Source organism: Molothrus aeneus, chromosome 1, assembly GCF_037042795.1.
Source record: "Molothrus aeneus isolate 106 chromosome 1, BPBGC_Maene_1.0, whole genome shotgun sequence".
Classification (NCBI taxonomy): domain Eukaryota; kingdom Metazoa; phylum Chordata; class Aves; order Passeriformes; family Icteridae; genus Molothrus; species Molothrus aeneus.
This window is the reverse complement of record NC_089646.1, coordinates 93,263,724-93,286,625: the sequence shown is the minus strand read 5'-3', so window position 1 is coordinate 93,286,625 and position 22,902 is coordinate 93,263,724. Positions and strand designations below refer to the sequence as shown.

The window sequence follows — 22,902 nt, the reverse complement described above, 5'->3', positions numbered from 1 at the left end:
CTGTCCATCTTCTGCACATCAAGCTGGATAAGAAGTCCTTTCTTTTCTCACTTGCATGCTTCTGGATACCAGTGCTGAAGACAGATGTAGGTGACACCTGCCTTGCCTGCTGCACCTCCTGGTGACCCTGAACCAGCCCTTACTACAGAGGCCTCTCGTGCACTGCTGGTGAGCTCTGCACAGTGATTATTTCAGCAGACACACATGCCCAGGCAAATCCTTGTCAGAAGTAAAGCCCCTAAACTGTTTCTTACCATCAGTAAGAGAGGTGATGTTTCCCAAGTTCTCAGTGCTGATCTCGGCAATATTCTCCACCACGAGGATCTGCCTGGACAGCTTATCCAGGAGGTCTCTTGTCACAAATGGTGTTTTACTGGAGAACACAATTTGCTAGTGAAGACAAAGGGGAAGAGACAAAAAGGAGTAATTGAACCAAAAAGAAACCCAGCCTCAGAAAAAACAAAAAAACTCCAAACCACCTGAAGTGCAACAACAAATTCATTCCTCAAACCACAGGATCTCCTTAACTTAAATTTTTTTTCGTTGTTGGGATATTTTTTGGTCCTGGTTGATATTGCATCCCTACTTGCACCTTCAATATCTACATTCACATCCAGACACCTGAGAATCCAAGTAGCCATTTGTGTAAGTAATTTCTGATTTACACACTCCACAAAGCTAAAGAAACCCATCAGCACGAGACTTAAAGCCAGGCAAGAATATCAGTCTGACTTTCACACAACACAGGCCATAGACTTTCAGGACAACCCTGCATAGAGGAAGACCACAAGATGCTCTTTCTCTATTCCATTTCAGCTTTGCTCAATTACTTAGGTGCCTTTATTAATTTTATTAATTAATTAATCCTTGCTAATACTCCCTGCTGCTGCTATCTACATCTTCTTCAGCAGTCTATGTAAATAATATTCATATCAGATCTGCTTTGTGTGTGGATGTTGTTCAAGTTCACCTCGCTCACCTGCATATTTACTGAATACTCTTGTATTGAAACCAAAAAAACCTCCCCTTTTCTCATAGCGTGAGTCAGCAGAGTTTCCAGCTCAGCACTAAGGGTGCTGGAATCAGGCTCACGCTCTATTGCTTCAATGAGCCTTTGGGAAAATAAAGCTAATTTTAACTAAGATGGAAGAGTAAAATAATTGTGATGAGGAAGTTGCAGCATGTTTTGATTTGTCAGGAAAACCCTGATGACCTCACCTACTGGATGTTTAAATTTGCATTTGCTGTGCATGGGCTCTGAAAAAAAACCTACAGAAAAACCCCTCTAGTTGTGAGCACGAACTGACAATTTTGATATCCCAGAGAGGGCTGTCTCATGCTGCCTTCACTGTGTCTATTGCAGACAGAATCTCTCTGCCTCGTGCAAAAATTAATCTCTGCTCTTGAATGCTGCAAGCTCATCTCAGTTAAACAGTGGAGACAGGGTTTCTGTTTTACCTCTGAAGACATGGGCTGCTTTAACTGGGAACCGACTTCACTGAGGACCTCCCAGCAAAGCCAGCAGGAGTTTGTAACCCAGAGCAGGGGATGCCCCTGTCCCACCCTGCCCTGCCCCTCAGCCCTCCTGGGCAGCTCATGCCAAGCCCCCCTTAGTTCACATGTCAGGTCTGCTCCGAAACCAGCCAGGATGGAAATGATGGAGGCACCTCTGGCTGGGGTCAGGGTGTCACCATCCAACCCCAGCTTCTGGTGTCTGTCCCAGTCCTGAGCTCCCACTGCCTTGCAGGAGCAGCACTGACCTTGCCAGCCTGCAGGCAGGAATGATTTTAAAATAAATGCCCAAATGAGGTGGGGTTGGTACCTGAATGAGCTGGGTGCAGTACTGCAAGTGCTTAACTATGGTTATATCCAGGCTGTCGTTGCCTGTGGTCAGGGGCAGAGGGCTGCCAGCCACGCTGGTGCCCACGCCTGTGTCCTCGGTGAGAGCTTCGCTCAGGTGGCCTCTGGCCTCTGGGTGCTCCGTCCTGTAACTGGGGAGGAGGCAGGGAGGAGGAGGAGGTCAGTGTAGGGCTGGCAGCTGCCACAGCAGACACACACCCACACCCACAGCCCCACTCACACACAAGGGGATGAGCAAAGAGCACGGCAGAAGAGCTGAAAGTGCACAGAAACCTGGTGATGGGTACATCATACCACAAAGGAGCAGGGCTGCCCTGCCTGGGTACAGGAGGGATGTGCCCATCTAGGGGACAGACCTGTCCCCTGACTGGCTTGCCCTGAGTGATGTGATGTCCTCAACAGCAAGGTTTGTCGTTGTTACTATCCCTTGGTGGTGACAGCTTTCTCCCATCTGTGATGAATCACCTGCCCAGTCACTCTGGATTAAGAACCATGACAATTTGTACCTTCCCAAGCACTGAGCTGCTAAGAACAGCTCTGTGCTCGCAGAGTCCTCCTGCTATCAAATTTAAGGCTCATTGCAGAAGGAAAGGAAAACCACGTCTGAAGTAAGAGACATGATGTTTTCATATGCAGTTTTAGACACAATGTGTACAGCTTACTTTGCCAATTGTTTCTGCAAGAGTGTTGAGCTAGTCTTACTGTGTTTTAAATCATTATTTCCAATATTGTCTTGCTGTACAAATGATCCTCCCTGTGTTTAAATGCAAAGCCTGAGGTCAGTCCCCAGATGGCAAGTGTGTTTGGCTGCAAGTTCAGAAGTTTCAACACTTGCAATCTTTACACTGAGTCACACACTTACACATCTAAAAATGGAAGCGGGAATCTGCACTGTCTGGGGATGAGCCAGAGGGGAAAAAAAGAAATTTTAATTTCTATTTTAACTGGTTGAAGCTAGATCCTTAAATCCAGCACAGACTGGACTGAGGTCAGAGTGCCAGTTTAGCAAGCAACACAATTTCCCAAATTTTTTTTCCCACCAAGCCTTATTCTGGAATGAGGACATGAGATGATGGGAACTGCACAGTGGTTGCTCATTGCACTCAAACTGCTTTAAGCAAGCTGTGAGTAGTACAGCTCCCTGGCTGGAGAGCACAGGCAGGGAGGGAACGGTGTTCCTTTCTTTTTTTCCAGCTCTAGTGCCGCTTACGTGCCTGCTGGGCATCGTGTCAGCTCAAAGGAGGCAAACATGCTTTCAAGATCTAATGATTGAAGCACAGCATCTTAAAGTCACACAACAATGGCAGGCCACGGCACAACACCACAGCTTTTTTTTTTTTGTTTTTGCTTTTTTTTTTGCTTTTTTTTTCTTTTTTCTCAGAAAGACCAAAAGTGATGAAAGAAGGGCAGGTAACACGCAGGGCCATGAACAGAGTACCAGTCATCACTCTTACATTCCAAAGGCAACCTACATCATGCTGCTTAAATCTGGCCCTGTGTTAGTGTTACTGACAAGCTTAATCCACTGCAAAGACTCATTCGGCTAGAGAGAAAAGACAAAGGGAGGGGGGAAAAACCACAGAGGAATTAGTAATTACATCCAAGGAAAGCCAGGTCCAAACCTATGTCAAGGAAGAGGCTCTGCCAGTATTGATGTCAGCCTAATTTAATTTACCCTTCTCCTCTGGAGGACAGATTGCATATATTTGAACAGAGGGAAAAAAATGGTCCTGGAAACCAAAGATTTTGTATGCAGAAGCCATGGGGAGCCCTCGGACCCTAAAACTCATCAAGGATTAGTCAGTCTTCCTTGAATAAATTGTGCACCAGGATCCCCTGTTAGTGACAAAGAGCCAGGGTGTCAGTTTGGCATAAGCACAGCTGACAGGTACTACAAACTTACCTATTCTTCTCAATCTCAGTATCTGAAAATACCGAGTCTGCACCTCCTCCACCATTACAAACCTCCACACCACCACCATCCTCATCATCAAAGTCAGAGGTGTTCAGGAAATCAAAGCTTTCTAAAGCACTTTCAACTGTTAGACTTAAACTGGAGGACCTGCTTCGGCTTACTGCTGGCTTGCACTGCAAAGGCAGAACGAACCAATGAAAACCCCACATATTAGCTACTACAAGAAAGATAAGAAAAAAAATTGATAAAGCTTAAAACTTCAAATTCTTCATTTTATTTTTAAAACTTCATTTTATTGGGTGTTTCATTTCAAGCCTTCATATTCATAGCATATACAATCAAAGCCTGAGAACTGGGGAAAGCCTTTCATTCCTCCTCCCCTCCTCATGCTACACACTCTCTTCCCCAAAGGAAAACCCTCAAAGGCAAAAGTCAACATGTTTTATAAAAATGAGAAGTACTTCTTGAATCCAAGTTTCGCAGCTCTCGGCATTTTCCAAAAGGAATGAGGGGAATTAATGCAATGGAAGTTGAAAGGGGAAGGCACATTCCTTAATTGCTGTTCTAGCTACAGAAGCCAATTTATACATATCCAATGGCACTACCTGATTTATTCCAGACGTAACTCTAACAGACCTTAGCCAGGAATGAATTTCATCCCATAGCTGCACATATATTAATGGAATGAAAGGAGTTTTGCGGCCTTTGAAGCCAAATGGATTATCAAGGAAAAGCCAATAAGGTATCAGATTGCTAGGTGACAGAGAAAGGCAGTATTGTAACTCAGAAATTAACCTTGCTAGAGAGAGGGGGGAAACCATCCCCACCTCACTGCAGGGAAGAAATGCAAAGGAACCTTGCTGTTGCTGTAGGAAGTATGAAATACCCTGGCCTCATGCGGCAATTCATCCACATGTGCCCAATTGCTTCCAGGGTTATCCTGAAGAATCAGATATAAGTTAAGGGATCATCTCCATTGGTTGGTGCAATGACTTCAACATCTTTCAGACCATGTGATTATTTGATCAGAAACAGTCATGAGTCACTGGTGCCATTACACAGGCCACATCCTCCAGTCCCAAGCAGGACCCATGACTTCGTCTCAGCTCACAGAAGAATGCACTGGCCTCTGAGGAGTTCAGATCCAGCACCAGGTGCTCTAGAGCTGAAGGGAGCTGGAGTTCCATTTGCAATTCATTTGCACACAATACTAATGGTCATACATTTGCACTTAGGATGTTTGAGTCCTTAAACTGACTGTACAGTCAATAGCTGATCAAACTCACTTCCCAACACATCTGTGACAAGGATGAGTGCTGCATCCTGCTTCTTGTGCAGCACCAATGGTTTCAGCTTCCATTTTCTTCAGGGCTTGGTAGTGCAGCTTCTTCAAGCATATGGAAACAGCAACATGTGGGCCATTTTCTCTGCTCATCTAATATGGCCAAGAGAGGTTTCTTCAGCCACAGCTGGATTCCAGCTCAACCCTTCTGCATGAAGAGCCCTTTTCTGCATGGCTGCTGGAGATGCTGAGTGCCAGTTTGTGAGCTGATCAACAGGTGACACCCAGACTTCAATAGATCTGAAGAGGCATCCATCTCGAGTGTGCAGGAATCCTGTCCGCACACATCCATCCTCTCTGCCCCCATCCCATGTCTGTCTGTTTGTAACTTCTGATCAAAGCAGCCTACATAAACAGTGTCTCTCTGGCCTTTGGATAGTCAACCTCTTGTACCAAGTTAGAAAATAATAGTAATGATACCTTTGCCTGCTCAAACCTCTCTAGGAATAAATAATGCAAGGAACGGGGGGCTGCAGGCTGTCAAAAAATGCTTGATTTGGGAAAGTACCATGCAATGGAAATAAGGAGGTAAACAAAGTTTCTTTGTAAAAAGATAATGCAGAAGAATAAATTAGTCCCTGCTTCTTCCTCAGCCATATTTTTGAATAATGAGGCTTAAATGACTAGCAGACCAACTTGCATATGAATATGAAGCATTTGAAATGATTATTTTCCATATAATACTGTTTGCAGAGTAACGTGTCACGAGTTGTTATTCACGGGGGAGATACAAGTAACAGTGACCTGCAGTAAACATATTAACAACACAGTTTTCTTCTGATTTTTAACATTATTCTCTGCATCTTGATGTGATGACAGGATGTCTTTCATTATGAAAATGGATGAGGGGAAAAAGGAAAAGGCCATGCCTAGGTGACATGGAGACAGCAACCTTCAGTGACACTTGTGCTTCTAAATCCTTTTGGCAATTTAGAAAATTCGGCTTGTATGGCTACAAGGCCTGATCCTCAGCTGGTGCAGTTTTGCACAGCTCCATGGACTTCAGGGGCAGTATGCTAAAGTACACCCACTGAGGATGTGACTCACAGATTTCAAAGGCAGAAGTTTGGCTATATTTGATCCCCAGTATGGCACAAGCAATGGGTTCACAAGAGGTGGTTCACAATGGTTCACAAGGCATTCAGAGAAGGGTATAATTTCATTACCCTTCTGTCACAGCACCTTTTTCTCTTTCCCCCAGGTTTTGACAAAAGATCTGTTGCTTGAGGACACAAGGCTATGACAAGCACATTGCTGACAAAAGTTTAAAAATGCAACATTGTGAAAGGATGCTCCAAGCAGGAGCAAATCTACTGCTACCAGGGAATTCTACTATTCTCCAGAAAGCCTACTTTGATGTTTGCAAGGCAGGCAAGGACATTCTACCTGCTCAGATTTTCTTTAGGGTAGCATTTTCTGAAAATGTACTCACTTTTAGGATGTCATCTAGATGCATCACTTCTTGATCCAGGTCCTGAAACTCTTTATACTGCTCTTTATGTGGCTCAAGAGCTAAGAGAAGCCCTTGCAAGGCTTCCTCAATGCTTCCATCGAGATAAGACTTATATCCTTCTGATTCCCCACTAATGGATCCCTCACAAGGCAGCCTCTCTGGGGTCAGGGGTGTCTCTGCTGATGTAAGCCTTTTGACCAGCTGCTTTGTGATGTTGCCCTCATAGGTATCCAGCTCCACAGGCTTGAGTTCTGAGCCTTCATCCGTGTCCTGCAGGAGAGACACCGGGACACTCGTTTCCACAAAGACACGATTGCTCCCAGCATCAGAGACCTTTTGGCAAACTTCAGGAGCTGCCCTGGGGGTGTTCTTGCTCTCAGCCACCGCTCCCTCTCCGTGGGACAGCAGGTCCTTTGGCTCAGCAACAGAGTCTCTGTGGGAGTCGCTGCTGCTACAGTCTAGGCTTGAGCTCTGGGAGGACTCCAGGGCTCGGTGCTGGGTGGGGGTGGCAGTGATGTCAGGGCTGGAGCTGACGTGAGCACAGGAGGACTCTGCTGAGTTGGCAGGGGGCACAGCATCTTCATAAGGCAGGTCACCAAAAGTGAAGGAGAGAGGCCGCTTCTCAGTGGCCGCTGTGCCATTTTCAAAGACATCATCTGGCAAATTCGACTGAAAAGACAATAGGGAGAAAGTGTTTATCAATGCAGCATTGGAAAGAGGAAAAAAATAACAGCATGTGCCCAGGAAAGAAAAAGGCAAGGCAAAAGATTAAAGAAGCATTCAAGACTTGAGAGATGGAGAAAATATTTTAAATCAAACTTCTGCTTTCATCTGGCACAGCTCCTCAATTTCAGCATGAAAACTTCTGGAAAACCTGGGCTCAGCCATGCCTCTGCTAAATAGAGAGCTCTAGGAAATGATCTCCAGAGAGAGTCATGAAATCTGCTCATCCTTCTATATCCTCTCAAACAGCATTTCCAGTGCACTGCTCTAGTTCCTGTACCATGGCTCTTTTTAATGAGATTGTACATAAACCACATTGTCTGCATTTTCCTACTCATTACAGATTTCTGTTCTACTTATTTTCTGACTTCCAAAGTAGCAATTTGTAAAACGTAACACAGTTTGCTCCAAAAGTTTCTCTAGTGTTGTGGTGGTTAAGTGGTGATAATACTGTGCTATTTCTTTTTATCCAATGTCCTGCATGTGGCATGGATGTCTGTAACAACTGTTGACCTAGAGTTATATCCTGTCTAACATGAGTTTCTGCTCAAATGAGTCAGCAGAATTGGTGGTGTATTGAGCAGGACACTGATCATTAAAGAAGCAAAACCAGCCTATGCAGACTCCAGACTTATCAGGGCAGATATATATCTATGTTCATCTCTGACTGATATATGGGGAAAAAATCACTATAGGAGTGACAACCTGCCTATCTAACCTACAAACCTTGCTTTGTGGCCAGCTCATGTGGCCAACTCATGGAAATACAGGACACAGATGGAAGGCAACTACTATTTTGCTGACAATTTGCTGGAAAGAACTGCAGGCATCCACATGTTGTTAAGCTTAAGGGTTAAGTGTCCAAAACTTGAAATTTTTTTCTAGTATTATTAGGAGCTTTTTTTCCCTAAACATAATCACAGTCAAAGGTTTATTTCTTCTTTCCCTTGACATGGGTATGCTTTTAGCTTCTGAAAGTCATGTTACTAGGCAAATGTAGAGCGTCAATCAGTGTAGCAGGTGATCTTCAAGAACACTGGTGGCTTGTACTCCTGCCCTGCTCTCTGCCCACAGATAGTTGACTTCTGATCATTATCTCTGTAGAAACCAAGAGGAATTTTGATTCAATGTGAGCTGCATGGGCTCACAGTTATGTCCTGCCCTCTAATCAGTCAGCAAAATGAGCGAGTTGCAACAGAGAGCGACACACAAAGCATGCGTGGGAATGGAAATGCCACACAGGAACTGAAAAAATCCTTCACCAAACAAAAACCAGGACTCACATATAGCTCTAGCCCTGCTTTTGGGCTTAGCCTGAGCGATGGCAGGTCACTAAAAGAGCGACTGCGACGAAGCTTGTCAAAGAAAGTGTCTTGAAGAGCATCTAAGATTGTCAACTTTGGCCTGTCTTGCAGGGGATGCAGCCATTTCTTCAACAGTTAAAGCAAAGAGGGTGTGAGGAAGGGCAAGTTAAATGAATGCTTTGCAGCAGAGTACTAAGTTACAGGCATGGGATGCAGCACTTGCAAAGTTAATCTCTGTACAGATGGCCTGATTAAGCATTCAGAATTCGATTCATGCAAAATGTAGGAACACCCTGTGAATATCTTCAGTACAGGGGCAAATTTTATCACAGGATACTTAAAAATACTTGTGCTATAATAGTTGCTTAACTACTGTTGCAAAATGAAAACACATTTTTTAAGATTATTCAAGCATCACAGCAGTCAGGCAGGAAGGATAGGTATGCATTAATTGGCCACATAGTTTCAAAGATGCCAGGATCATAGTCACCTTCTTTTAGGATTAGTAGCTAGGAATGCACTTGCTTTATAAGTATTTGTAAGGGTAACCTGCTGGAACCAGGGAAAAAAAAAGCTTAGACATGTAAAGCAGTGAAATGTTTGCAGTGTTTGAACTACTCTAAGGTTTCTCATTACATAAACACGAATCCAAACAGAGCTTACAAAGAATGAGTGGTCCTTGAAGGTTGGTGTTTCAGGAGTGCCTTGGCTGTACATGGACATTCTCCTCTGGAGAGCAGATGCCTTGCTCACATTTCCTGTGGATGGGGTCAAGTCTTCAACATCAAAGGGGCTACAGATACACAAGCAAGAGGGGAGAAAATAAGAGGTTGTTAGGCTGAGCAAGAGGGACTTTCAGGTCCATAGAAAGCATTTTTGAAAGGGTGGTTTATTAGCACATCAAAACCCAGAGGTAGCAAGTTTTTAAACTGAAGTGTTTAAAGAAAATGTTGTTAATTAGACAGCAGTCTCAGAAGTGTGGTTTTCGGTTCTGATAAAAGTGTTCCCTCAGAAATCATTTATGTAGTGTAGTCTGATGTTATTCTTCTCACATGAAAAGTATTCTTGCATTTGAGTTGCCAAGTGTCACACATGCTAATGAGAAAGGTGCTCAACTATTAATAGAGCTGTTGCATTGTAAAGGAAACCAGGAGCTGTTATTGCTGCCTTCATGTTTATTGCATTAAAAGAAACAGCACACATGATTGTAAAAAGTTAAATGCATCAATGCTTCTTCAGAAATAACATTTACTTATTTCATTAAAATGCAGTGAGAATTGGGTTTGTATCCTAAGGCTACCAGCTCACCTATGCTGACCAATGAATAGAAAACACCAAGACATCTACCATCACTCTTGTGGTGTATGAAGCCCTTAAAAGCCAGCTTTTCAAGATGGGCCACCTCCTGAACTTTGCTATGCTAGTGTAAAGCCATAAAATTATTTAAAAAAAATATACATATATATGTATATGTAAATAAAAATTATATGGATATAGAAATTATATATATATTTATATATGAGCAATCAGTCATATCCCATTTTTAAGCTTTGAAGTAAGCTTTAGGCAATTCCGAGATCAATCATCACTAAGCAGTTCCCATACCTTGTAATGTCAGTTCTTACCAAACCTTATTTAACAGCTGAAACTAGGCACAACCCTCTTAACCACAGGAAAAGCAGGCAAACTGTGGCTGACCATGAACTATTTCTCATATACCAAATTTGGGGCACAGTTCCTTCACAATCTTCCTCAGCAGGGAAAAATATGGAGAGAACAACCCACACAGATGAACCATTTTTCTTTGGTTGAAGTTTTACAGCTGACTGGCTGATTGATTGATTGATTGACCAAGGAGTTCTACTTACTACCAGGTGATCTCAAGGTTCAGCTTTACTGTGCCAAGGTCATTAATGTCTACTGCAACCACCTGAGGCCGAGCTGCAAACAGGTCTTTTGTCTCACAGGTTACACTTCCCACAAGGATATGAGTAGCAAGCCCTTTAACTTCTGTGACCTGTAAGAGACAAGAACAGGATATTTAGGACCACAAAAGGCATTACAATCCCTAATCTCAAGATAATAGTTTTGATTGTCTGGCCTGGCCCCCTTGCCAAAGAGCTTCTAAAATATGATTGTCTGTTGCATTACTTAAGGAAAAAATCTGGGTTTGATGGTGGTTTTGTTTTGGGGTTTTTTTTGGAAATGCATAGTTGCATATGATCATGATTCCGTGTTATTTTTATGTTTTTAATAGGAGTCAGAAGAGGACAAACATACTGGCTCAGACCAAAGGCCTATCTAGTCTTGTATTTGATCTTTTGCAGTAATGATAGCCAGAGCCCAAGGGAAGAGTGAGAACAGGGAGGCCATGGAGTGTCTCAGTAGCTGACAAATTCCCGACTGGGAATCTCCTGATGTAACTTGCCTAATTAATAATTCCCAAGGGAGCTCTCTTCCAGGTATATCTCTCTTGTAACTCTGAAGCCATGTAATTGTTTGCACCAAGGATGGCCTTTGGTGAGGACTTCCACGGATCTACTGTTGAGGAAACACCTCTGTGTATGTTGTTACAGTAGGAGTAGAGCACTATTCAGATTTAGAGATATATTTGCCTGGGAATTCAGAGTGACAGTTCTATATGCAGCTCCTACACAAATCAGCCTTTGGCTGTTTGCTTGAAAGTCAGTTCTTGAGCCTTTTATGTGAAAGTGTTTGGACAGAGTCCAAAAAGGGAAGAGAATATACACATTAACCTTAATAATACTGGGATTCTTGTGTACTATAAAAAGGGGTTCTCTCCTAACTTTCCACCTTAAACCTGTGTGTTAGACTGAGGAGAGTGATTCAGCATGTGTCACAACTTGCCTTTCATCGAAAACCTACTGTCTCATGCATCTGGGATTATTTTGGTTGTGGGTTTTGTAATCACCTGCATTTTTTTTCATAAAGTCTTTGCAGTGTCTAAGAGAGCCATTTCCCCTAAAACTTTCAAGACATTCTTCTGTTTAGGCTTCCTAACCAGGGACATCTGGAATGGTTTCTAGGAGCAATTTCTAGACAGGGATGAGAGAATGGGTATCTCTAGGTTGAAGGCTTATGGAAGAGAAAGCACATTGACTTCCAGCCAGGAGAAAATTGTGTTGGGACACTGAGGGCAATGAAGATATGGATCAGTGATGAAAAGACTCCAGTCTGGGAAGAAAATCTCTTCCACAACTCTCACAAACGGATTAGTCTTGTAGTATCTAAACTGGACAATACTACAGCATTTTAGTAGGTGTGTCAGAAATACTAATTATGGCTCATTTCTAAAGAGTTTGATGATCTGCTTCTCTGTTTTTGCTGATGGTGCATGAGAAGGCAGGTTCTTGACTCCGGCGTTGCTTGCAGGCAAAGGAGTCAGCATGCATACCTTAATGGAGATCAGTCCAACAATGAGAGGGAGGAAAACCATCTCTTCTCCATCCCAGCTTTGCTTGCCATTCACTTCTATCTTGCCTTTCAGTTTCCAGCGCTGGCGACCGTAACGCATGAAAATCTGAAAAAGAAAAATCCTCTCATTTTCTTGAGAAATCTGTTCTCATGATGCACAAATATCAAAAACAGAACTGGGGAAAGAGTCTGAGAAAGGCTGGAAGAGTTAGGTGGCATAGGTGCTGCCCCCCTTCCACTTCCCATTGAGTCAGAAGGAAAAATCTACTGGAGGATCGATCTCTCTCAGCTCTCCTAATTGCTCCTTTTGTTAGTGAACCCCTGACTCAAATTTTTAACTTCATGTAACTTGATGACTCATAACAAAGCTGCAAGGCATTTAATTCCACTTACAGGGAAAGTGGCATAGAAAGGGAGATTTGGGTGGGCAGAATGAAAGCACCAGTGGTCTATCCTAACATCTACAACTTGCTGGATCATCTGCCTTTCTAGGCAGTGAGCTTTTGGCCATTCCCCATCAGAGACCTCCTCAGCTGTGAGGTTTTGGCTGTCTCATGATAGAAATGGATGACATCTGTAGTGCAGTAACCCAATTTGAAGGATCAAGAGCAGGAAGACCACTTTGGGCCAGGTGGGAGACACCGGCACCAACTAACTGACCCCACAGAGGAAGCAGGAGTCATTTGTCACAGGGAATGAGAGTGGCAACAAATGAATCTGTGATCAAGGCAGCTAGGAAGTACTATACTGGTTGGAGGGATCCACTATCAATCCAAAGCAAGTTTCTTGCAAGGTTGGTTCTGTTCTGGTAGAGCTGGAGGATTAGAAATGGAATTTATTTTAATCCATCTGTAATGAACACACTCCTGATGATCTCTACTGAAACACTACAATGACCAGAGATCCTGATGCAGCCTCACAGCAGGTAACATCTGGGTCTCGAGAAATGGTTATTCAGTGTCTCTCTGCCACTGAGCTCTGTGATGAAGTAGAGCCTATGCATTCAGTAAAGGATGCTTGCAAGGATGTGTTCCATTTGCCCTATGTGTATGGGATGGGCATATGAGTTTTTCCAGGGGAATTAGAAACTTTTGTCAAAAATAAGATTTTTAAAAGAAAAAAAAAAAAAGCTCAAAGTTCTTCTAACAGCTATCACACAGTTCTCTGAATGCAAAATCCAGGTCTTCTGACAGATGCCCTGACAAAAGCAGACATACAGAGAACGCAAGGCTTTTCAGAGAACATATGGGAAAAATAATAGCTGTTCATTGAGGTGCTGATGTGAAAAGGTTTTATTCATCATGACATAAAAAGCAGCAGAGGTATGCCTTCCTTTTGATTCTTTGGCTATTTAATAAACAAACTGATGCAGACATACCTCATATTGATCTCCTGGGCAGAGCCGAGCGAAGCCAGCCAGACCTGAGAAGGAAAGACACAGAGGGGCTGTGGGAGGGCCTGGGCTGCCAAGTGTGGCTGAGCCCAGAAATGGGGTGCAGTGGGGTGCCCAGAGCCACACTTGGACAGAAGAGACCAACACTCTCCTACAGCCCCCCAGCTGCTGTTTATATCCCACTCTCACTGCTGCCTGTGCACCCTCTGAACCTACACAACCCACCACCTTAATTTTCTTCTTTATTTTGTGCAAAATTCATTGGACTGTGGTTTCTTGCACATGCAAGATTTATACCTTCCAGCTTTTTTTCCTATTAGAGCCTGAAGTTTCCTTTCATATAGTAACTACAGAAAAAGGAGAAACACCTTCCTGACATCATCTGGCTTCAGACCCTCAGCTGAGAGCCCCTCCCATGGCGAGGTGTAGGCGAGCTGCTGAGCCCCCTGCAGTACTGCTCAGCGCTGTCTGACCGAGCTCCACACTTCAACACAGATCCCTTTTTAGTACATCTTCAGAGACACACAGCAAGCAACAGGGCCTCTTTCTGCTTGGTGTTTCCATAACATTATCATTCCCATAATAGCTGCGTGTCTTTCAATAGTAAGTGCATCACAAAATATGACTGACATCTTTAATACCAGATTAATCCCATTTTTCCCCAGAGCAGGAGAAGTAGCACAGCAAAGCACTTGTGATCTATGTTTGGTTTTGGGGTTTTTTAAGGTAGGACATAACAATGCTATTTTTATATCAGCACTGTGCATATGAAATGAAAGCTTCCTAAGGCTCCACACTGAAATCCAAGGGGAATTACCACCCCACTCCTGGCCTGCTGACCTGCATTTGCACAGGATTCAACTGGTTGTTTTTCCCACAGAGGGAGCTTCTTTTTTCTCACATATTCCCCTCAGTATGCAGCCATTGCACTTGTTTTGGTATAAAAACTTACCCAGCTTTGCCTGTGTGAGCCTAAATCTATGCCTCTAGTATTGCAGTGCCCAAAGAAACTGTCTTGAGGCCACATACAAAGCCTGTGGCAGAGAAAGGGATGCCCCAACAGAACACACAGGGGTGTGTTAAAATCAAGGCAAGTATGAGGAGCCCTAGTAGTGCTGGCTGTATTTGCAGGGATGAATTAGTCCTGCTAGCTGTACTGTAGGAGCAACTCAACCCCTGCATACAGTCATGGGCTGTCCCTGCTTATCTGCCTCTTCCACTTCTTCGACCAGAAAATAGTTTTCTTTGCTCATCTTAGTGTTCAGCAGAACAAAGAGGCCCTTGCACAGAGCTCATATTACCAATTCCTTTCTAATTTATTTACTGTTAATAAATAATTTAAGACTACTAGCACTCTACCACTGCTTCTCTCTCCCCAGGCACGCTTTTAAAAGTGAATTTGATCTCTCCTGGGACACATCACCAAAAGCATGTGAGGAAAATAAAAGGTCCTTTTTTTGCCCAGTGTATGGGGAGGGTGGGTGAGGAAACTCCAGCTTAAAACTCCATATGGATGTTGAAGTATGTGAGCTGTGACTGGCCCAACCAGGCTGGCCAAGTCTTTTCAGCATGACGAAGAGGAGGCTAAATGCTGACTTGACAATAGGGCATAAGCACTTTCATATGAAACAACAGGGGGACAGGGTGATCATGGGGCTGTGGTAAGGAGGCAGTGCCACCTGGAGCTCATGCAGCACGTGCAGTTCTGCTGGTGTGCAGGATGCTGGACTCCTGGCTGCTGGTGGTGGGCTCTGTGTAGCAGAGCCACCGGTGTGTCAGGCTAGCAAATTGTTCTCTCTTGAGTGAAACATCTGGGCTTTTACCTCCTGCTGTCCTGGCTCTTCAAACAGCTATAAGGGCACTTTCCTGTACATCACAACAGGACACACAGATTCCATACAGGAATTTCCACACTCGGTTTCCCTGGTAAATTTCAACAACTGATTAATCCTGACCAGTTAGCTAAGCCTGCTGGCACATTTATTATCTTGATTCTGCAAAATGATTAGGCTTTTCTTTTTCTATAAGTATCAGTCATAAAAGCTCTGTGCAGCTCCCCTGCTTCCTGACAGCATTGTGTAGGTTGGCTTGCTTTCAGTGTAAGTGACAGAGGGCACAAAATAAAAATAACTTTCACTGGAATGGCTAGGAACAGATAAGCTTTAGGGAGAGGAATGCTTTGATTTTAAATTAGATCCTAAAGTTAGCTGGATATGCTGCAGTATAACTTAAGGGGAAAACTTGCTGTGTGATCTGCAGGCTTTTTTGCCAGAGCTGCTGCAAGCCTTAGCAATAGCGATGGCTATATTGTCCTATAGGATTCCTATTCCTAGGGAAAACTATCTAGATAGAAATCTCAGATGCCCTAATTAGAGAATACTTAGTATGGCATTTCTCTTTGCTGTTTTCTAATTTGGGCTTCTTCACGTGATGCGAACTGTGTTCAGAAGCAGCTGCTGCTTGTGCTCTGTGCTCTGCTCCTGCACATGAGTGCTGTACCTGCCTTCTCCAGAGCCCTTGAGTTCTGCCAGAGGATTTGGCATCCAAAAGAGAAGGGGCCAGACCTCTTCAGACAAGACATTTGTGACACTGTGACACCTTCAGCAACAGGAACTGTGCACTGCATTTACAGCAAGTAAAGAAATGCTCCAAGGGAGCTGGAAAATCCCCTTACACACTCTGTGACATTGCTTCATTCAACATGTCCATGCTGTGGTTCTGCTGTGGGTTCTTGTACAGAAATATCTGTCTCTGTGTGTTTATCTAAAACCTGAGGGATGGAGCTAGGAGAACTCCAACATCTGCTGCGATTGTTTTCTCTAATATGAGAGCGCAGAGTAGCTATTTTAATTTAATCTAAGATTAATCTTAATCTTATGCGATGCAATCATAGGAAACAACTGCGACAAGGCAGGCAGAATCAAAACCTTGTATGAGATTTGTGAGCTCTCTACACTCCACCAGCAATACTGTGGATGTTTTAAATGGCAAGATACCAAGTGAAGAATTAAGAGTTCATGGATATTTAGATGCTGACTTTGTTTTATAGAACTATTCTCATGCCAGTGACTGAAGATCCAAAAAAGATATCCCCTCCCAATCTCTTATTTAAGACATTGAGTCTTAAAGGGATAACAGCATTAGCAATACCTGATGATCCATTGAGGCTTCCAGTAAAATTGAGTCTATTGTATTCAATCCCATAAACTCCCCTGTCATAAAGACAAGGAATAAAATGGAAAGGTGAATGTCATCACAGAGTTATCTAGGAAAACCATCCCCAGCTTTTTGCCTTTTTACATTTGGTCAAAAATAGTATTGGTCACAATTAGTAAAGGAGTTAGTAATAGCTGATGTCAAATTAAAAAGCTATTTTAAATTTCAAGTTCAGCTCCATGGAAATTCAGATAATTTCCCAGTCACCTTCTCAAAGAATTACTGAAAATAGAGGCAAAAATTACAGCAGTCTTCAAAACTGAATTGCTTTGGCTGTTGGGAGGAGTCTTTGTGGGAAGTAATCAGTCTAGAAAACAAAAAGCAGAATCTCAGAAAGTCTGTAAGCATTGGTGCTCCTGTTTCTGTAATCCTTTCCAGTGGGCAGGGGTGTGAATAGAGGGTTTGAAGGCTCAGCAATGGGTGAGAAACCCTACCTGTCATAAAGCATGTCACACAGCATGTCTCAATTCCCTCACCAATGTGTGCAGCAACTGCTACTGTTTCTGAGAAAGAAGGGAAAGGTGAAAAGGCACTTACCTTTCATCTTGATGCAGAACTCCCCCAATAGGTTTTCTAGCTCTGCTTCTATGGTACACATGTTCTGTGTTGAAAAAGAGAACAGTGAGGCCAGACAACTTCTTTGGGATTTTTTTTAAGGTCTGTTTGTAAGGATAGATTCAATATATTTTGCAAGAAAATCAATCTCAGAACCATCCTTCTTGTTTAACTAGGTCTGGCCCTAAAAAATGGCAGCTATGCTTGCTTTTTTTGACACTTCAACCAGCAGCTTCTCTGCTGCTGCATGCTAATCCTCATGATGGCAAAAGGGAAGCTTTGGGCTGTGGAGGATAACCTACTCACTGTTCTGGTCCTCTCCAGCCAGGACTTGTGCCAACAGCAGCAGCTCTGTGGCAAAGTGGCTCCCAGCATGATTTAATCTCTCAAGAAACATGGACTACATTAAGAAAGAAGGCTGTGAGAGATGGATATTAGTCCCTCTCCAGTTCTTCCTTCAGGTTTTGGAAGGTTGTCACAGCTTATGTGCTGGGAAGTCTGTAACACTATTACACTTGTTCATCATCTCCTGTCTGTTTAATAAAATAGATTTTGATCACAGCAAGTACAACACACAGGATGCAGCATATGTCTGTAGGCGCATCATTTCCAGTCAAGCTGCCATCCCTACATCTGCAGGTGGGAAGGAGGTAGAGTTTAAGTAGGTTTGGGCAGATTTATGCTTTTGCTCTTGTGCTGCAGTTCCTCAGTATAATCCTGCTCTTATAGAGTCTAAACTGTTATTTCAAAGAACTCTTTGGGCCCATGTAACCTGTCTTTGTCAGTTATCAGGTATTCACCTGAAGAAAAACAAATACTAATTCTTCTTTGATGAGTTTTATTTTTGGATGAAACTCTTCCTGAAATTAGTGGTAAAGTTCCCATGGCTTATAAACAGTGTGAGAGTGAAAAGAATGAACTGATGGGGATGTACCTCGGTGTACTCCTTGTAGCTCCTGTTGATTTCAGTCAAACTCTCTCGAGCAGCTTTGCTGGCAGGAGACATTGCAAAAGCTTGCTTCATTTTGCTGGCACCATCACAGAGACGTCTTTGGATACAATAGGCTTCATAAAGCTCATCCACCTAGTGGGAACAAGGAAAGTGTACTGAAAAAAACCCCAGAAACCCCAGCAAAATAAAGCCAACACAATGAAGTAATTTGAATTAAAAGAAAACTCAGCCAAACCATTATATCCTATGGAGAGGCTGAGGAAATGAAGCTATGATAGTGTAACAGTCTGTGGAAAAGAAACACAAGATGAAAGTAACTTCCACTGTAAAAATCTCAGTAGAGCAACAGTAGATGCCAGCAATTCACCTGCTTGCCCTGCACGCCTCTAAGCATTGTTACTCGTGTCCTCCCCATCGTACCAGCGAGGCAGGAATGCAGCCAGCTTCTCAAACATCTCGCTGTGGAAGAGCTCTTTAAAAGGCAATTGCAATACCCACACTGCCAAATGCAACTGGAAGTGGTAAATGGCACATTTAGCAGGGTCAGCAGTGGCTTTGGTTCCCTAATATCAGCCATGGATCAAGGCTGCTGCAATATTTGACTGATAGGTAGTATTGGAAGCTGGGACTGATATTTTGAACTCTTACCATTCATCCTCCAGAAACTGGGAGTCATACTAGGAATCAGCACAAGTAAAGTGCTTACAAGCAGCTGATGTCAAGTTAAAACAGTATTTTGAACTTCAACCCCCCCCAGACACTTACATCCAGTCATTTTTTTATGCTCCCTTGACATAACTTAGGGACCCAACATATTGTAAGGGCTCTGAAGTTTTGCAAAGCACAGTCACACACAGTTTGAATGAAGTCTCACCTGGATCTAGCTTCAGAGGAGCAATGGATTTACACACCTCATGTTTTGGTTTCCCTTTTCCCTCTAATCCCTGTACTAAACACACACATTTACTCCAACTGAGTAATCTATGTACATATATACTCCAGCTATATATAGTGGTTTATATTTTTATAAACTAAATCTGTCAGATACAGAAGATGTGGGTTTTCTAACCTGACTATCAGGGTAAGGAGAAGGATAGGAATGGAAGAAGCTGTCTCTTCTTTCTGCTTCTAACACCCTTCCTAAAACAGGATATTTGGGTTTTACCTAAAATAACTCTTTTTCCACTGTTATCACTGAAATGAAGAGGTCATTCTGTGTCCCACAGTGCTCCCGCTCAGCAATGGATTTTCATGGCAGAATTTCTCTCTATGAAAGCATCCAGCACCTTGGCTTCATCAGTCTGTGACTTTGTGTGCTGCATTAGAGATGAGCCTGATGTGACAACCTAGGCATGTTTCAAACCCCATTTTTCAAGCCTGCTTAACCTGTAACAAAAAGTGATGTTGCTAATTTGTTTGGAACAGGACTTGTCTTCCTGATGGCTTCAAAGCCTTGGGTCAATTTTTACAAGGCTACCTTGGATAACTGGTGGCTGAAGTCTCTGACCTGAGGGCACCCTACCCAAAACAGGGCATGCTTTGCAAAGTGAAAGAGTTCAGCATAAGTTAATGAAGACACAGGTAACATTTTACCATTTTGAAGATACAAAAAAAGCTTTCTGCACTCATACTCATTCCTGTTTCTCTTGCTAGCCAGCAAGCTAAAGACAGCTACTATAAATAGCTGTCACTTGGTATTTACTTCTGACATTGGAGTGGAGCCTTGGTCTGGGATTGATATCCTGCTCCTGCCCATGCGAGCGTAGCTAGGACATGCTCATCTGCTCCCCATGTATGTGGGATCTGCTGTGGTGCACCCCATTTTCCTTGCCTTGCTTCCTTTACAAAGCAGTGGCAGGTAAAAGACAGAGGGCATCTCTGTGTTCCTGATTAAAAACTGCTGAAAAAACCTTTTCCGTCATAAGAAACAAAGATGTTTCTCCACCTGCCCAAGCCTGTGGGCTTTAACACCACACACTTGGTTCCTTTTGTCTCTGTTGCCATGGGTTACAGAGAGTGAACTCACGTAGTTGGCAAGCCTGAGTAACACTGACCAGCATTACCTCTTGCGTTTGGTGCTTTTCACTCTTATTATAAACCCAGAACCAATTAGCTCTGAGCAGGCGGAAGTGGGAAGGATTTGAATGGAAATGTTCTTCAAGTACTAATTTTTGCCATTCATGTTGCCAGCAAGGGAGTAGGTGGCTTGGGGAACAAAATCTCAGTCTATCGCCTCATGATTTATATTTTTATTTTCTGCTCCAAGAGTAAGAGGACTGAAATTAAAAGGTTTGGATAGGTTGTCATAATTAGAGGACTTGAAGCTGCACAAATGCTTTTTAAATGACTCTCAAAAGACATTTCATCTGTCAAAAATAATTCATTCCTTTGTCAGGCTCAAAAAAGTAACTAATCACTAGCAGATATGTTTATAAGTAAGAGAATACACGCCATGGATTTCATGCAGCTCTAAAATGTATTAGTGTAAATCACAAGTACCTGCACCAATATTCTCACCAATGCATTCAAGTGGATGTGGGCCCCAAACCACACAGCAAAAGCATTAGCAGTGAAATCCAGGAATAAATCCAAACTAGCTGCTGTGTGTGCTAGAGATAACTGCTGAATTAAATTACTTTCAGATGCAACTCTCCTTCTACCCCAAGTCTGACAATAAGCATGCTGTGAGATAGACTTTTCCCAGCAGGTCTCCAACCCAATGTTCTCTCTGTACCTAAAAGTATGTGGGAGTGTCGGGGCATGGCTGGACCTTGGGGCTCTATGTGGAAACCCTTTCTTTGGCTCGGACCAACAGCCTATCATGGAAAAACCAACCAATCTGGGAGCAGCCTCCCCAGCACAAAGGGGTAGCAGGAGGCCAAGGGTTTGTTTCCACAATAATATAGGAACAGATGCAGAAGAAAGATGATAGGAGAGAGCTCATTACCTTGCTAATGTGGAACTCCAGCCTTCTCATGTATCTCTCAACTGCTTTGATTTGCTGAAAGAAAGGAAAAGGCAGAGGTGAGGCACGTTTAAATAAATCAGTAAGCCACTGCCATGCTAGCTCTGCTAGTCCCAATGGATCCAAGATACTCCTCCTTAAAACACATAGGATTTCCATGACCATGAATCCAGAATCAGTTGTCCCACCCTACTACTCTTAAGCTGCTGCTGACAATGGAGCGACTTCACTCCTTTACCTAATGTATATTTTTAAATTACATTTTCTAATTATTTTTTAATTATTAAAAAAAAACAACAAAGAAAGCAGAGCTTTTTTTAGGTTAAAAAATAATGTTTTCAGTACTTTGAAATCCCATATTAATATTGATCAGGCTTTGCATTTCAAGATCCATTGTCTTCCTTAGCAAGCTGGTTTTGAGAATAAACTCAAGCTTGGCATTTTGACTGAAAAAAAAGTCAGACTTTTTCAGGAAATGTTTTTGAAAAATTTCTTTCACCCAAATTTTCCTGCAGAGAAAATGTATTTTCAATTTTTCTTTCTTCAGAACTCACAGGAGCAGGAATGAACTGGGGCTTGATCTGGATCCCCCCCAGCCCCCTGGTGCACTGCTATCAGCCCCCATCTGACTGGAGCTGGCTAAGAGAATTTGCACAAGGGAATGGATTTAATGGCTGTCAGCTGACAGAAAAAAGGAAGTCTCTCCTCTGCTTCCTTCCTTCCTTGCCTGGCAGGGGTCTGTCTCTCTGTCTGTGGCCATCCCAGAGCCAGTCTGACCTGGCAGACCTCAGAAAAAGGGTTGGTGGGGTACGTTTGATGCCAGATCAGTGAGCACACTGTGTTTGATGCTGCATTAGTAGGCAATACCAGACCCCCTGGGAAGAGGAGGGGAGTGGAACTTCTGGAACTTCTTCCTTTGAAAATGCAGGTGTTGGCATGGCCAGCAGATCCCTCTAAGAAAGGTTTCCATGTACATTGTATGGATATTAATGCTTCCTTGCAAAATGAGTGTTGAAGGGAGTAGCATACCTTATCTAAATCGTACAGGACTCCCTGCAACAGAGAACACAAAACTGATTAATTTTGCAACACAACAGCACCATGAGAAAGTAGTGTTTGACATTCAACAGAAATCACAAACAAGACAATGGCTTGAAGGGAAGAAGAGCATCAGTGCAAATTCCCTGTATCCCACACCCATCCCTTGGCTGCTCCAGCACCTCAAGAAGGCCACTGTACATCTACACATGAAAAAGCATGGCACGTACCAGGCGTGAGTTTCTTTTCATGTCTTTTAACTGAGTAGTCAGCTTATCCAGCTCTGTCTGGTGAACTTCCAGATACTCACTGCAAACACAAACCAGAGAACGATGCATGAGCTCTGCAGCACATACCAAGCTGGCTGATGACCATCCTAAAAGAAAATCTGCCTGACAAATGGCTTTCCTCACTGGATGTGTTTACAGACAAAAAACTCATTTACATTGATCTGTCGTAAAAGCAGCTCCCTGCTGCTTTTTTGGGAATAAATAGGAGCCCACTTATTTAACTGTGTAAGAGCTCAATGTTCTCTTTACACTGAACAACCAGTTTCAAGTAAGCTAATCTGCTGCTCAGTTTATGGCCTGGTGCCTTCCAGTCGCTATGCCTGTATCTGGCTGATTAAAGCCCTGTTATGATCTGGGATGTTATCTGAAAGGCAATACAAGCCTTTGATAGGACTCTAGGGAACTCAGAGGGAAAAAAAACTCAGAGGGAAATTGAAATCCCAGATTTGGGAGCTTTTCTC

General features: G+C 43.1%; 1 protein-coding gene across 2 annotated transcripts in view; it reads right to left on the bottom strand.

Annotated features, from left to right (window-relative positions):
• The window catches only part of RIPOR2 (RHO family interacting cell polarization regulator 2), a 53,101-nt gene that overhangs the window by 9,904 nt on the left and 20,295 nt on the right, over positions 1 to 22,902 (bottom strand). The window contains exons 4-16 of one of the 2 annotated variants that reach the window (XM_066560949.1): positions 22,382 to 22,460; positions 22,143 to 22,166; positions 21,096 to 21,149; positions 18,131 to 18,280; positions 17,179 to 17,242; positions 13,411 to 13,454; positions 12,013 to 12,138; positions 10,466 to 10,614; positions 9,261 to 9,390; positions 6,550 to 7,239; positions 3,764 to 3,948; positions 1,823 to 1,991; positions 255 to 390 (exon numbers count right to left, since the gene is read on the bottom strand). In XM_066560949.1, coding sequence (XP_066417046.1) covers positions 255 to 390; positions 1,823 to 1,991; positions 3,764 to 3,948; positions 6,550 to 7,239; positions 9,261 to 9,390; positions 10,466 to 10,614; positions 12,013 to 12,138; positions 13,411 to 13,454; positions 17,179 to 17,242; positions 18,131 to 18,280; positions 21,096 to 21,149; positions 22,143 to 22,166; positions 22,382 to 22,460 — 2,000 coding nt within the window. Of the gene's footprint in view, positions 1 to 254; positions 391 to 1,822; positions 1,992 to 3,332; positions 3,404 to 3,763; positions 3,949 to 6,549; positions 7,240 to 9,260; positions 9,391 to 10,465; positions 10,615 to 12,012; positions 12,139 to 13,410; positions 13,455 to 17,178; positions 17,243 to 18,130; positions 18,281 to 21,095; positions 21,150 to 22,142; positions 22,167 to 22,381; positions 22,461 to 22,902 lie in introns of both variants that reach the window. The other variant, XM_066560957.1, reaches the window with a different exon arrangement.